The 15653-nt window shown below is 45.0% G+C and overlaps 1 protein-coding gene across 1 annotated transcript in view; it reads left to right on the plus strand.

Annotated features, from left to right (window-relative positions):
- The window catches only part of LOC135819757 (uncharacterized), a 54102-nt gene that overhangs the window by 22436 nt on the left and 16013 nt on the right, over positions 1–15653 (plus strand). Inside the window, exons 4-12 of the mRNA XM_065333023.1 lie at positions 197–328; positions 3680–3868; positions 5150–5257; positions 5500–5595; positions 8523–8621; positions 9816–9929; positions 10172–10234; positions 13057–13447; positions 14855–15081. Coding sequence (XP_065189095.1) covers positions 197–328; positions 3680–3868; positions 5150–5257; positions 5500–5595; positions 8523–8621; positions 9816–9929; positions 10172–10234; positions 13057–13447; positions 14855–15081 — 1419 coding nt within the window. The remainder of the gene's footprint in view (positions 1–196; positions 329–3679; positions 3869–5149; positions 5258–5499; positions 5596–8522; positions 8622–9815; positions 9930–10171; positions 10235–13056; positions 13448–14854; positions 15082–15653) is intronic.

A 15653-nucleotide genomic window follows, 5' to 3' on the forward strand; every position in this document is an offset into this window, starting at 1 on the left:
ACTTTAGTTGTTGTCTGGGACTTGTGGAGTGAAGTTGATCTATGGAGTGCGGGAACTAACTTGATGTTCACTCAGGAACATTACAGCTACTATGGAAGAAGACACCAGTCTCCTAAATTGGACCATCTTGCGGAACAACTGATTCTGGTCTAAGTGTGCATGAACTGATTTTGTCATTCCTCGGACCCTGTTGTAGGGGGTTCTCATGACGGTCGCAACGGCATTTGTCAGCAAGCGATGTGCTGAGTTGATATTATCGTATGATGATGCTTCTTTGTCAGGACGTTTCCCTATCTTTGGAAATCAGTGTGGGGATTGTGAAGACAAGGTGAGTAATTAAAACAAAGAATAACAGAGAAGACAAAAATCCTCGTTGAAATATAAAGAGAATGCACCTAACTATTCCTCTATAGGTTGTTTCAATTCATCCGTCGACGAAAACAACTCCGAATGGGAACAATAGACTCAGTCACTGGTCTAAAAGAATCATCTTCGTCCCTTCTCTTCTGGCTTACACACAGAATAAAGTTTACTTCTGGGCACTAAAACAATACAGATATTGATCTGGTGAGGACGCAACCAGCGGTGTGGCCAGGATTTGGCTGAGGGACCGGATGGGGGGGGGGGGGGGGGACAATATTTTCTGTCCCACACGTCACCACAGCTATCCATCATTACAAAACATGTACATGTACATGCAATCACGGCCCATGTATTTCTTCCACACGTATCACAGTTTCACAGTTTCTACAATCATCAGTCATATTTGCGTGCTAGTTTGTACGTGAAGTATGTGGGTTACAGTGAGGGTTGCTTCCCACCCGCCTGTGCGGATTCAAGGGAAGTATGAGTTGCGAAGTTTGAAGAACATATTGAACGGTCTCCGCTGGGATGACAGCTACACCATAGCTCAGTGGTTAGAGCATCGCTTGCCTCAAGTTAGGGTCCCTGGTTCGAGTCCTGGTGATGACAGTCAATTTTGCAACGACTTGATCACTCCCTCTGTTTCCTGTTGGAACACGCGTCACAAGAACGCTTCGCAAAAGTCCATCCAGGCTCTGCTGGCCAGAGCTTGGCTTCTTCGGATGTTGCTGAGACTTTGCAGAAAAGTTGTCGAGTCAACCAATAATTCACGATTCAAATCCCGAGGCGATCATCCTCAAAACATCAGTGTACAAATTTGCGGAAAGAAGTGATCACTGAAGACACAAGTTTTGTTTTGTGCTGCGTTCAGCACATCACTGCACACCTCTCTTTTCAAAAGAGAGGTGTGCAGTGATGTGCCTTTAAAAAGGGGAAGCATACCCTAAACACAAATTTTCACCAGTTGTAGTCTTCGGGGTCCTGAGTCGAATGGTCCTGTTCCGAGGAAGCTGAGACACTCCCTTCCTCCTTTTTTCCCAATCAAACTCGCACACTTCCACCGAAACTGGGTGACTGCGACCTACTAGATGGGGACTTTTATGTGAAATGTCACTAAAAGCGCCGTTTCGTTCTTATAAGCACGGATATCCGCGATTAGGCCATATGTAGTAGTCTTTTGGACGCTGACTCGACTGGTTTTGGTCCGAAAAGGCTGCGATGCAGCGTTCGGCCCTTATTCCCACAATCGAACACGGGTGAGTAAGCGGTCACGTGCTCGTGCGTACACCAGGCACCTGGTCACCGTGCCTGCAGGCTACAACTGTCACACCTATTTCAACTCAAAGGTTCAAAGCCGGGTTGAACTCGAGTGACAGGAACGCTGCAAACGTTGTAGCCTGCGGGCACAGTGACCAGGTGCCTGGTGTACACATGAGCATGTGACCGCTCACTCACCTGTGTTCGATTGGGAATAAGGGCCGAACGCTGCATCGCAGCCTCTTCGGACCAAAACCAGTCGACTCAGCGTCCAAAAGACTACAACATATGGACCAATCGCGGTTATCCGTGCGTTTATAAGAATGAAATGTCGCTTTTAGTGACATGTTGCATACAAATCCTCATTTAGTAGGGCACAGTCACCCAGTTTCGGTGGAAGTGCGCGAGTTTGATTGGGAATAAAGGAGGAACGGAGCGTCTCAGCTTCCTCGGACCAAGACCATTCAACTCAGCACCCCAAAGCCTACAACTGGTGAAAATACAGAGTCGATCGTTTCTTTCGCAGTGCAATTAAAGGGGAAGTTAAGGCAAAAATCAAAATTTCACCAGTTGTAGTCTTCGGGGTGCTGAGTCGAATGGTCGTGGTCCGAGGAAGCTGAGACGCTCCCTTCCTACTTGAATCCCAATCGAACACGCGCACTTCCACCGAAACTGGGTGACTGCGCCCTACTAGATGGGGATTTGAATGCAAAATGTCACTAAAAGCGCCATTTCGTTCTTATAAAAGCACGGATGACCGCGATTGGCTCATATGTTGTAGTCTTTTGGACGCTGAGTCGACTGGTTTTGGTCCGAAAAGGCTGCGATGCAGCGTTCCTCCTTTATTCCCAATCGAACATGGTTGAACAAGCGGTCACGTCACGCGGCTCCTGCGTACACCAGTCACCTGGTCACCGTGCCTGCAGGGTACAACTTACTAGCCTGTTTGACCTTTTTTGGGTGCACTCCTGTCACTCGAGTTGAACCTTGGTGTGAAAGTTGTCGCCTGCTGGCGTGGTGACCAGGTGATTTGGGCACCCAGGAGCACGTGACCACTTGTTCAACCATGTTCGATTGGGAATAACGGAGGAACGCTACATCGCAGCCTTTTCGGACCAAAACCAGTCGACTCAGCGTCCAAAAGACTACAACATATGGGCCAATCGCGGTCATCCGTGCTTTTATAAGAGCGAAATGGCGCTTTTAGTGACATTTTGCATACAAATCCCCATCTAGTAGGGCGCAGTCACCCAGTTTCGGTGGAAGTGCGCGAGTTCTATTGGGATTCAAGTAGGAAGGGAGCGTCTCAGCTTTCTCGGACCAATACCATTCGACTCAGCACCCCGAAGACTACAACTGGTGTAATTTTGATTTTTGCCTTATCTTCCCCTTTAACGCCGCTCACGCATTGTGCAACCACCGTGGCTTTTGGACGCTCGCTTCCCACTGCCTGTGCAGCAGTCTGGTGTTTTCTCAAACCCAGGTTGAATTATTTGAGGGAGAGGCGCGCACCCTACGCACCCGCCCCCTCCCCCCCCCCTCCCCCTCCCCCCTTAAACACGCCATTGGAGACACGTTGAGGAGGTGACAACTTATCACAAAGATTGCTATCAACCAGGATACTTGGGGCAAAGTCTTTTGGGTAAGACGTATTTACTTGTTGTTCTAGCTAGAAATGATTTGTGTGGACAGGACAGGTTCACATTTTATTCAAAAGGCTTCTGACACCTCTGACATCAAGAAGCCAGGCGGACGCCCCCCCCCCCCCCCCCCCCAATGCGTTGGATCAACACTGTCCAGCAAGATCTCAAGAGTGCCTAACTTACCACCAGCAATGCCCAGACCCAAGCTCATGACCGTAAACAATGGCGAGAAACTGTCAACAGATGCGCTAGCTCATGCTTTGAGTGACATGCGAAACTGTATATTTTTCGAGACTGGTTGACTGTGCTCAACAGGGTAATCCCTGGGGCTTCATTACTACTATATTTTCCAGAAATTCTGGAAGCACTGTGCTAATCCCTGAATGGTCTGTACAATTGATACTATACTGCATTAGGTGTGTGCATCGAGGTGCACAATCCATTTCACATCCGGCTATAACATTGACCAACTGATCAAGACCGTAGAAAATGGGGGCAACGTGGCAGAGGAAACCAATGCTGCAGGCGAGAAAATGGCCGCAGATGAACTCAGTGACTCGCAGGAGAGTCCACTCAACAAGAGATGGCACGCTTGTCGACACTTGGTGAGTTTGTGTCAATAGACCAGACATGACGAGTATGATTGTTTTACCACCCATCCTTTACCTATACCCGCATCTCTCTAATGCCTAGCTGACATTTTGACATAAGGCTGACGGTACGTGATGTAAGAGCTTGTCGGGAAGATGAGGGAAGCCATACAATCTTATACCATAAGCTAGTCAGCTTGTACATGTACAACAAAGATGCAGCATGGGGTGTAGAATGTAATACAGACGTTGGTTCTAAAAAGAAAACACCAATCTTAGCCCACCCATGAATGCGCAATATGAACAGCGCACAGAGAATACCTTAAGCGGAGAAGGGAATGGTTAAGCGTTGTCCACGACTTTTCCCTGATATATATTTTTTCCTGAAGCCTCTTCCCTGTGCGTCACGAGACCATCCTTCAACGCTTGTCTGCATGGACTAACTTAAGTTGGCTTTGATACTCAAAGCCGATATTTCGAAAGTATCCGAACTACTTAAACATACTTCCTGAAATAAGTACCTGTATGGTTTGCACATGCAAAGCATACACTGGAGAAAATATATTCTCCAATGCACGCAAGTAAGGAGCAGGGATCCACCCACTACACCCTACACTTCACCACAGGCTGAGTGGATCCGAAAGTCGGTATTTAATGCTATATTTTGACTTCTGACGGCTTCTGACGTCATCGCTTTGAAGTCCTATGAAAGGTGGTAAATTCCTTAATGGTGTCTGTTGGTTCTGGACGAGTTTTGCTTCTCCAGGGACCATTATCAATAATTTCTTGAATTTATATATACACACAATAGGAGGACAGAGAAAGTGTTTTTACTCCGAGTTTCTCGCACTAAGCGATCATCAGAAAATTTGACTATATACTATAAAGAAGAGGCACCTGTGACGTGTGTTTGTCTGTGTGTTACGCAGAAGCGCTGCGGAGCAGCGCTGCCCTGAGCACGCGAAGCGTGCGAACAGTGTAGCTAGCGGCCGCAGAAGCACTGAGCATGCGAAGCGTGCGAATCGTGTAGCCACCACCACGTGCTGAGCACGTGTGCTGTTCATGTACTTGCTTCACCCGCATGCCACGTTTGGCCAGGCAGCGCTGGCCGGGTGCTGCTAGTTTATATATATAATTATATCCTCCCACCGTTTAGGAGCTGCATCTGCGTCTTGATCGAAGAGGGTGGTGGCGTTCCTGCGGATGCGGAAAACTGGGCCTTTGGTCGAGTCTCACGCGAACTGTGAAAAAAATATATCGCTCCGTCAGCGTGCTTTTCTTTACATTTTTGTTCAGGCCGAACCTACCGTGTCTCTGTTGCACATTGCCGCAGTTAACAACAATCCATTGATGTGCACGATGCTGATTGGGCGTGGTGTGGATGTTGATGTGTGCGATTCTGAGGTAGGTGTGGAATGGTTTGTCATCTTTGTCCTGCTCTAGCTAGTATTGTAAGTTTTTTAAACTTCTCTATTAGCGTGAAGTATTCTATTCTGGTTGTTAGCTAATTAGATGAACACAGAAGGAGAACGCATTGTATAATATAACTGGCGGAATACGGTAAACCTCTACCATGGAGGAGAAAAGTCCTCCGCCTTGAGGTGTGCTTTTTCTTTCCCTTCTGAATTTTCTCCTCTTGCCTTCAGTTTGACGAAGCGCCTGTTCACGTTGCCTCCTATGGGGGTCATGACTCTTTACGGGTACTTCTCGAGAATGGAGCCAATATTGACTTGCCGGATAAGGTATGGCATGCACCTTATCCCATGGTACACTACGTTTTGGGTGGTTTCAGCCAATTAGTGGCCGTTCTGAGCGGGGACTAGAGAGCGATATACCCTGCTGAGTTCAAAAGTATACCCCGCTCGGTTCACTCGGTTCGAAAACATACCCCGCTCGGTTTACATGGGTCACTCCGAGAGTAAATAGGGAAGCTTTAGTGTTTGTCACGCTCTATATTTGCGACAGTATCATGGGATCAATGGATTATGCCATTCATACTCCGTGTATCCCATGTCGCTCATATTTCCCTCGTGCTACTGCAATCGTGTAAATATTTGGCAGTAAACCCTCGTACTCATGGTAAAATCCGTACGTATTTCCCTGAATGTAAGTCGCACCTTTCAGCACTAAACATCAGGGCCAGCAAACGAGATGCGACTTACAATCGAGCATGACTTACTAGTGAAACGAGAGAGCTTGGAAGCTCAGGGCCCTACGCTATGCTTTTTTGCCTTGATGACCTAGACAAAAAAAGCATAGGGATGTTATAAATTCTTTAAAAAAATCCTATTTTTTACAGACATAACCTGGGATTCGAACCCGCACTATCGCGCGCCCTGCATGCATCCCCCGATACACTTCGCATACATACTAATTCTTCCAAGTTGCTTCACGTTATGATCTTGCATTTGAAAGCCCTATTTGAATATGCTTTGTGGCCAGCCGTCTTTGATGGTACGGTACGGTACGGGATAGGTACGGGACAGGTACGATCGAGGGTAGTATGACACCGTCTACCGCCTTGATGACGGCAAAGAAAGCATAGGGATGTTATAAATTTTTCAATTCTCCTATTTTTTTTCAGGCATATCCTGGGATTCGCACCCGCACTATCGCCCTACATGCATTCCCCCACACACTTCGCATTCATACCCATTCTTCCAAGTTGCTTCACGTTATGATCTTGCGTTTGAAAGCGTTTTGAATATTGCGGCCAGCTGTATGTGGCCAGCTGTGTTTGATGGTACGGTACGGTACGGGACAGATACGGGATAGCGCCAGGCGTGACACAAACACACAAACAAACAAACAAACACACAAATACCAAATTAAAGCTGTGTGGACCCTGGCTAGCGCCAGACGTTACTGAAGTAACGTCTTCTTTATAGCTACGGGAAAAAATATAATTGAAATGATAGGACATGGACCTGAAAAACGACGGTGTGACTTTCAATTGGGGAAATACGATGTGTTGGTGTTTTAAAGAGTTGATACAATTCACTCATGCAGTTCTGTATAGAAAGAAAGTACCGCGTGATTTGATTCAACAACAACCTACCTTCTGTAACCAGGTAATCATTTCATGTGTTCCAAGAACCTTTTCAAGGCTGATCTGCATTGTGACAAGAATGTGAATGTATATCCTATGACGTGTAATAGTTGTGTGGCAAGGTGACAGATTGGCATCCGCTTCGTGACAAGGTTTACTGCAGAGGGTTTATTATTATGGGCAATCAGTTGAGATTGGATTGGAGAAAAGGGTAGAGAGGGACAGAAGAGTACCAGTACCAGTACCACTAATCCCTACAACTCGTAGTGGGACGTTGTATTGTCCTACGTATTTGCATGCACACACAATCCATAGCATGACTGCACTGACACATACAGTACTGAACAGCGGCCAGGCTAGAATTTCATCAAGCACAGCATACCAATGTATACACGATGACTCAACAGCCCAAAGGCTGTAATACATGGAAATAAGAACGGTTTAGGCTAGGAGGCTGACCCCCCAGTTCTTCGGTGACCGACAGTACTGTACACACATACTCACACACACACACACACACACACGCGCACGCACACACACACACACGCGCGCGCGCACACACACACGCACACACAAACACACACATACTACTAACCTGTGTGTACACCACATGCCCTCTACTATTTACATGTTTTGAGTCTTGTGTTTGTTGTCCAACGCCTTGTATTGCCGCTTCATTTGTTACTGTTATTTATGTAAAGGCATCAGCTGGTCATGTTTGTTGTCCAACGCCTTGTATTGCCGCTTCATTTGTTACTGTTATTTCTGTAAAGGCATCAGCTGGTCATGTTTGTTGTCCAACGCCTTGTATTGCCGCTTCATTTCTTTCTGTTATTTCTTTAAAGGCATCAGATGGTCATGTTTGTTGTCCAACGCCTTGTATTGCTGCTTCATTTGTTACTGTTATTTCTGTAAAGGCATCAGATGGTCATGTTTGTTGTCCAACGCCTTGTATTGCTGCTTCATTTGTTACTGTTATATCTGTAAAGGCATCAGCTGGTCATGTTTGTTGTCTGCGCCTGCGCGGACTGCGTAGGTTGCGCATGCGTGCATTTGTACGCAGGCTTGTTGTTCTGTGTTTGCCTTCTTCTTGACACTCTCTTTGGAAAGAAACCTAAATTATCAGTCCTCTGTTTGCGGTGCACGCGATATGTGAAAGTAATCAGAAGGGCCTATCGTCTGGAACTACCCCCCCCCCTCTCCCCCCGACGACAATTGGCGCCCAGCTGGTGGCATCGTTCCCCATTGTCGTCGGGGGGGGGGGGGGGGTTAGTTCCAGACGATAGGCCCTTCTGATTACTCTCAGATATCACGTGCACCGCAAACACAGGACTGATGATTTAGGTTTCTTTCCAAAGAGAGTGTCAAGAAGAAGGCAAGCACAGAACAACAAGCTTGCGTACAAATGCACGCATGCGCAACCTACGCAGTCCGCGCAGGCACGGACAACATGTTGTTGTTGACTGCATGAGTAGTTGGTTAGCTCACATACGTTTACCGTTGTAAGGGTATAGCAGACATTCGAGGTAACCAACCAATGCACATGTTTGAAATAGAATATCATTCAGATGCGGATCCTATACTATTCCATCAAGCACGGGATCTGCCCTTCTTTTTCAGGCAGGCAACACACCTCTTCACCTTGCATCTAGACTTGGTAACTATGATGGTGTGCGCTTGTTGCTTGAGAAGGGTGCAAACGTACAAGTGAAGAACAAGGTACAGTATGCTATTTTTTATTTTTTATTATTTATTTTACGAGGTGAATTGCTATTTCTGGACATTGTACATTTCTGGACATTTCGAGTAAAATAATTTTTCGTCGCGTGTGGAGTCAAGTCAGTCAAGTTGATGAAGTTTTTTCTTGCCGTAGTTGACAGCTGGGCTGTTGTAGTTTCTCCTCGTGTCGGTGCCTTGTTGATAGCCTTTGCTTGTGAGGCATTTCAACGAGTTTTGTGGTACTATGTCGCATGAGAATTTTGAATTTTGAGTAAAATAAGAAGTAATGAACGAATCGTTGGCTTCCCCATGTGCACTCCACTTCAGACGCTGTATAGTCTTGGACCTCTTGGCTGGAAGTGTGCCCTATTCTTAATTCTATTTCGGGGATGGCATACATGTACATGTACATGCGCGGCTGTGTAAGGGCTTCATCACTTTGGACAGCTTATGATGGCTTTTTGAAAAATGAGAGGTGTCCTTCCTCAGTTCCATGCCTTCCAACCACTTGAACTCTACAAGGAAGAAGTTCAGTTTAAAGCCCCACATTGATCCTTTAGACAAATTCCTATTTCAGAACATAGCAACTAAGGGTTTTTTTTCGTTTGTGACAGCTTTGTAATACTTTGCTTGTTAAATGCTTTCACAAACATGAGGGTGGGGGTTCTTTCACGTGTTATCACATTTCGATTTTGTGTCATTTATGGCAGACATCTTATGTTCTCTGTTGTCCCCAGTTGCAGAGTATTGTTGGGCTTGTTCTTGAAGACAATGCAATGATCAAAAACAAAATCGTATCCCTAGCTGCACTGCCGGTCAAGGCCATCCCATGGATGAGAGGCAATGTAATTTCAGAAAGTTTAGGTGCTGAAATTTTTCGGTATGAGAGCAAAAGGACAGGTTAGGTGAACAGAACATTTAGGCCCAGAGAAACAGTTCCCTATTAAATTATCTGTGTTAGTGTTTGTTCAGTTGTTGAAAATTGGGTATGAAACAGATGCATTGAAAGTACCAAAAATAGAAGTACACCGAAAATAAGTGAAATTACAGTAAATAGCGCTGAGAAAGAAAATTGACAATTTCCATTTAGCTGTACAAAAGCAACCACATTACTATGCCTATTGACTACTTTTCGTTAAGGAAGCAAACAGTGAGTGGTTTGTTTTTTTCCTTACATTCTGCTATATACTGCAGGATGGGCAAACAAGCTTAGACCGCGCATGCGACTCCGAGTCACACGAAGAATCGACCATTTTCTGTGTCGAAGCATTACTGCACCACTGTATCACAAACCTTGGCACGGAAAAGGTGAGAGGTACTCCATGGTTCTAAACGGATTGCTGCAGAGCGTTGTGGAGACTCCATTGCAGCCACTGTCTTGAAAATCAGCATACAGCAGGAATTCAATTAGAAATGATTTGTGGATGTGCTTGAAGGCTCTTAGTCTATGCTCATTGCATTGACGCGCTATTGCATCAGCTGAGACTACCTCCTCGGTGGTTCGAATTGTCTTGCTGTTCTGTTGTTGGTTCAATGTTTGCGGACACTAGGCACTGGAGATGGCACGATCATCTAGAAGAGTCAGCCGACACAAATGTACCAGGACTCTCGAGGTAAATGGATGTTCTTTTGCACGAAAAATTTGGATTCGAATAAGTTTCAAGGAATTTTAAAGGAGTTCATAAGGACTGTCTTGCTTCTCAGGTTTTGAGCTAGGAAATGCATCATATGATTTTCGGCCCATTCAATTTTCGGCCTCTCAGGGCTAATGCCCATTTTGGCCGCATCAAAATTTCGGCCTGTACTGCTGCCGCCTGTACACTGTCGCACTGAACCTTGCAAAACAAAATTTCGGCCGCAACAAATTTTCGGCCAAACATGTCCAGGCGGAAAATAGCCCAGGGATGAATTTATCCAGTATCGCATCGCAGTTTGCGATGCAAAATCGACCTACTGCTACTCAAAAGTCACCGTGACTCGCAGAAAACTGTGATACATACAGATTATCCATGCCTAGCCTGTGCTGTCAACTAACATGCATACAGTGCAGTGTATGTGGTGCAGGCACTCTCAATCTGCATGCACATGTATGATTCAGTCGATTTTTTTGCAAATGGGCTTTCAGGCATCACTCTCAAGAAGGACAATGTGGTAAACACCCAACCTTCAAAGAAAAATGCTAATCAAAATCAAAGACTGCTGCACAATTGTGATTTTGTATAGAAGAAACTGCTATGCAAAAATATGACAATAAATTCATCCCTGTAGCCGAAAATAAAGATGCGCCGAATATTTGTTGACATACAGTAGTGTAGTGTACAGGTGGAGATATTGCACATCATGATCTGTGCTTAGCTGAATACAGGTCAGTATGGGCGCTTCATTCTCGTGTTCTATTGTTAGAAACTGAAAGCTTCTGTTGAGAACTCTCTCATACGCCAACAAACTAAAAGAGAATGACAAAGAAAACCAAAGTCTGTGTGCAAGTCAATATCTCTGATTTGGCTTGAATTTTGCAATTCATATAACCAAAATCACATGCGGATTTGAAAATAATAATCTCTGTCGTCGATGTTAGTATCGCTGATGGATAAGTTCTACCCATCCATCAGTGACACTGACTCACACTGCTATCTGGTGTTCACGAGGTGTTTCTCGCCCTGGAAACGGAGCGTCGCTGTAAGTTTGTATCCCTGGTGATGGGTTAGTCTGGACAGCGCTGTATAAGTGGCGCTCTTCAGGCACAATGGACGCGGGATGCAGCGAATGGGATTTTCGGTCTTTGACCACTTTGTGGTGGATCTGATCTACTCACCTCCCATCGCTTTCGGTGCTGCATCTGCACATTGATCCACATAGGGTGGTGGCGTCACTACGGATGCGAAAGACTCGGCTGGAGGCCGAGTCTAACGCGAACCGTGAATTTTTTCAGGCACAATCTTCCTCAGCCTACTGAATCTCAACTGATGAGGGATGGGGGTCCCCGAAACACTGTGTTTTGAGCAGGGAGTGGTGCTTTCTTGCAGGCTTGCAGAGTGGAAGGTTCAATGGACTTCTCATGCGCTCTGGATGGCAGTCACGGCTCCAGTCAAGGGAGCAAACGACTTCCCTATTATCCAATAAAGTGATGTTTACAGTTGAGCCAACTTTCCTTTGAAGTACCTGGCTGAAATGACATGCATGTGATCAGTGGCGTGCACCGAGTCTTGAAAGGGGGGTTTCCAGAGTTGGTAAATTTTTATCTGGAGACCTACTGTATAATCATGATTTGTGCACATGCACATCCCCCGAAAATCCCGTCCGAGATAACGGTGAGGGCTAGGGAGGAGAGGGGGGGGGGGGCTCAAGATCAGTGGTGCAGGGCACCAATGGACTCTGGTGCTGATGAGATGTGGGGCTCCTCCGACCGCTATCATGCCGGCACAAACGCTTCTGAAAGGGAACCAGGTCCAGGGGTAGAAAGGACAGAAATAAGAGTAATGAGGAGGGTACGATGTTACATGGAAATGTTGGCATGGATAAAACGGGTTACCTTTTACATACCAGCTTATTTGTAAAGAGGGTGCAAAAGTCAATGACTTGTACATATTATGACTGTACATGTTTGTTATTATTGAACACGAAAAGTTTGATAGGCCTAGCCGCCCAGGCTACACTACAGTCTACAGTCTATAACAGGTACTTCACTAGTCCACTCCAGGCATGTTCATTTTCATCTAAACACTGCTTTCATTCGACGGTATCTTTCTTTCTGTTCTTATGACGAAGTTTTCAAGATGTATTGGCAATGTTCCACATGATTCAATCAAGAGTTATGGACCTTGCTTCGATGGAAACTTGCGGAAGAAAAGCGAAGCCCCGCGTCCTTGAATTGCGGCCGGAGCAGCGCTTTGTTCTGAAGCAGCGCAAGTGGATCATGGACGCACATTTTTACGTCTTCCAGTCGACAACGGTTTTGACGAACATCTCTGCTGCGCACATGAGCGAGAACGAAAGGCTGTGGAGATCTTGATTTGAGTCAACAGTTTGGAAGGAGATATCGTCAATCATATCCTTGAACAGACTTGCATCACGCGTGCTTGACTCAAGTTTCGAGACAAAACGGATTTCTTGAACGTCGTCGCCAATCAAGGAGCGGACCAGAGCTAGAGATTGATCTCTCTGCCGCTACTCTCCACTGAAGAAAGAGAGAATAATGTATTTTGAACTGCATGCAAAGCAACTCTCTCTCACTTCGAAATAAGGACATAGTCACTGTACTGTAAACTGCCGGCCCGTCGATCGACGCGTAGATCTACGTATGCACAATAACCAATCCAGTGGGCACACTTTTCCTTTGGCAAGATTGCCCGAAAAAAGGTGGTTTCCAGACACCAAAAAACTCATACGGTGCACGCGCCTGTGTGATGTTATTTGTTCTGCTGTCTTTCCTCAGACATTTATCACATTTCACGAGTTGCTCATGGATGGAAGTGAAGATCCGAATGATCTTGTCATCATGGTGAGCGGTGCTGGAGAAGTGGGCAAGTCCACTATGATAGCTACACTCACCAGTACGACTGACACGCGGAAGGAAGATCCTGAAAGAACCAAGGGAATCCAGATCACGACACATCAGGTCAAAGACGGACCTGTGCTACACTTCAAGGACATGGCAGGCCAGGAAGACTTCTGCGTGACACATGACATCTTCTCGCTGTCCTCGGCCGTTCCCAGTATTGGCCTGATCACAGTGAGTGGAACAATGGACATCGAGGACATCACGTATAGCATGAAGAAAACTGCTGGCAGTTTCTTGAGCAGACGGAAGGCGCCTATTGTCTCAGGTAAAATCCATATTTTGTCATGTAATGTCCATATGCGAATAACAAACAAAATATCCACAATTCAGAAGTAGTAGTCTCGCCTCGACAGCTGTCCACCGAATTTGACCTGTGATGTGTTTTTTAAAGTCACTATGTATGTGGGGAGTCCCTGAACATAATGATTTATCGTAGATTTCCACAAAGTGGTATCAGCAGCACATGAATCAGTGGGATCACCACCTTACATGTAAATGATAGCCAAATTGTTTCTTTTAAAATTAAATGAATAGGCGACGAGGAGACAATAACTTTATTAAGGCACTAAATAGTATAAGCGAAGCGGACATTACGAAATGATCAATGAGAATACATGTATGTTAAAATTGATGTTCCTAATCGATTTCTTGAGACTATCATCAGGGAAAAATCGTCTCACAATAGAAGCTATGCGGAGAAACAAACTACTTACCGTATTATCTCTAATATAAGCACGGTCCTGTATTTTTTCAATGTACCTCCGCCCCGTGCTATTAATGGAGACGTTCCTTTATTGGAGACTGTTCCATTATTATTTCAACCTCATTTCAGAGGCATGTTGCCATGCCAAATTTATATGTCAGACACACATATTTCAGGGTTTTTTCTCTGGTACAGATAATGAATTTACACAGTGTGCTTATAATGGAGACTGAGCACTTTATTTTTTGAATGCCGCTCCAAGGTGTTCTATTATTGGAGACGTGATATTATTGGAGACTGTGCTTATATTAGAGATAATACGGTATATATCTATACGATAGTGGGAAGTATACAAGGTGAGGTCACCTTTTGTAGTAGCTCACACCGTTGGAACACTCTCACATCTTTTCTTCTTCTTTCTTTCGTCTTCTCTCCCACTTTAGTTTTTTTCACACCTCACCTTGTATACTTCCCACTATCGTATAGACGTATAAGTAGTTTGTTTCTCCGCATAGCTTCTATTGTGAGACGATTTTTCCCTGATGTCTCAAGAAAATCGATTAGGAACATCAATTTTAACATACATTTATTCTCATTGATCATTTCGTAATTTCTGCTTCGTTTATACTATTTATCACCTTTTTAAAATTAAGAACTCAGATGGTGAACCAAGGAAATATAAAATTAAAAACACTTTCATGTCGTGGAATGTCTCAGTACTCCTTGTCAGTTTGGTGCCGCAAGTAAATTGTGCACATCTGACTGTTCGAAATCTTGTTTAGTTGGTGGACGCAACGCATAACTTGTGGCCCGTTGTTATCCATGTTTTCAATCGAAAATCGTTTCTTGCTTGCATTTGGTGGATTGTTGGCTGTTGCATGATGCATTTACAGTACTCTACATTCACACGGTATTTTTTGTTTTCTCTTTTTGTTTGCATTGTCCCGATGATCACATTCTCCCCTGCAGGCAAGCAGGTCTCATCGTTGTTCACAGTTTTGGTGGTTGTGACTCACCTAGACAAGATCAAAGAGGAAAAACTTGATGCGATCTCTGATGCGTACCAGGCTGTGCGCAACGAATTCCGAAAAAAGCTTTCGTTCGAGCGATTTCTACCATTGAATGCAAAGGAGAAGGATGAGCGTTTCGCAGCATTCGAGAAGGAGCTGATATCTGTCTGCATGGAAGAGTTGAAGGTACGTTGAGAGAGTGCAGGAGGAAGAGAGACGATAGAGCAAGAGATGAATTTATGACATTTTAAAACAATGATAAGTGATCAGCTGGCACCGGATGGCTTCAAGAAGCCTTCTTTCCCTCCTTCACTGGCTAAAATTGTATAATTTGCATTTTACAACACACGACAAACTCTCAGGTTGACTTTGTCGGTCTCTGGATTTCTATAACACCTTTTCACACAAACAGTCAATATAAAGCATACGTTGTGGGTTGCATACAGCCGTGCATAGCCATAAAATATATCATACCGAGACTAATATCAATCCCAAATGCAATCCACAAAGACAGGTACGAAGACCACTATAGATCCTCCCTCACTAAAATGAGTCCGGTTAGTGCTTGCACATAAACCCCATCAGTAAATAGAAATCTTAAGTTCCCTAGAGTAACGTGGTCTATACAACTGCTTACAAATCCGGTTACAACAGAATCCGTTTGTACATAAAGATCATGACTACTTGACCATGCAGTGTTCCTGGAGTACCAAACTCTCAATGTGTGATAACATTATGCATGCAGGACCAAGGTCAAA

Source organism: Sycon ciliatum, chromosome 1 (genome assembly GCF_964019385.1).
Source record: "Sycon ciliatum chromosome 1, ocSycCili1.1, whole genome shotgun sequence".
Classification (NCBI taxonomy): domain Eukaryota; kingdom Metazoa; phylum Porifera; class Calcarea; order Leucosolenida; family Sycettidae; genus Sycon; species Sycon ciliatum.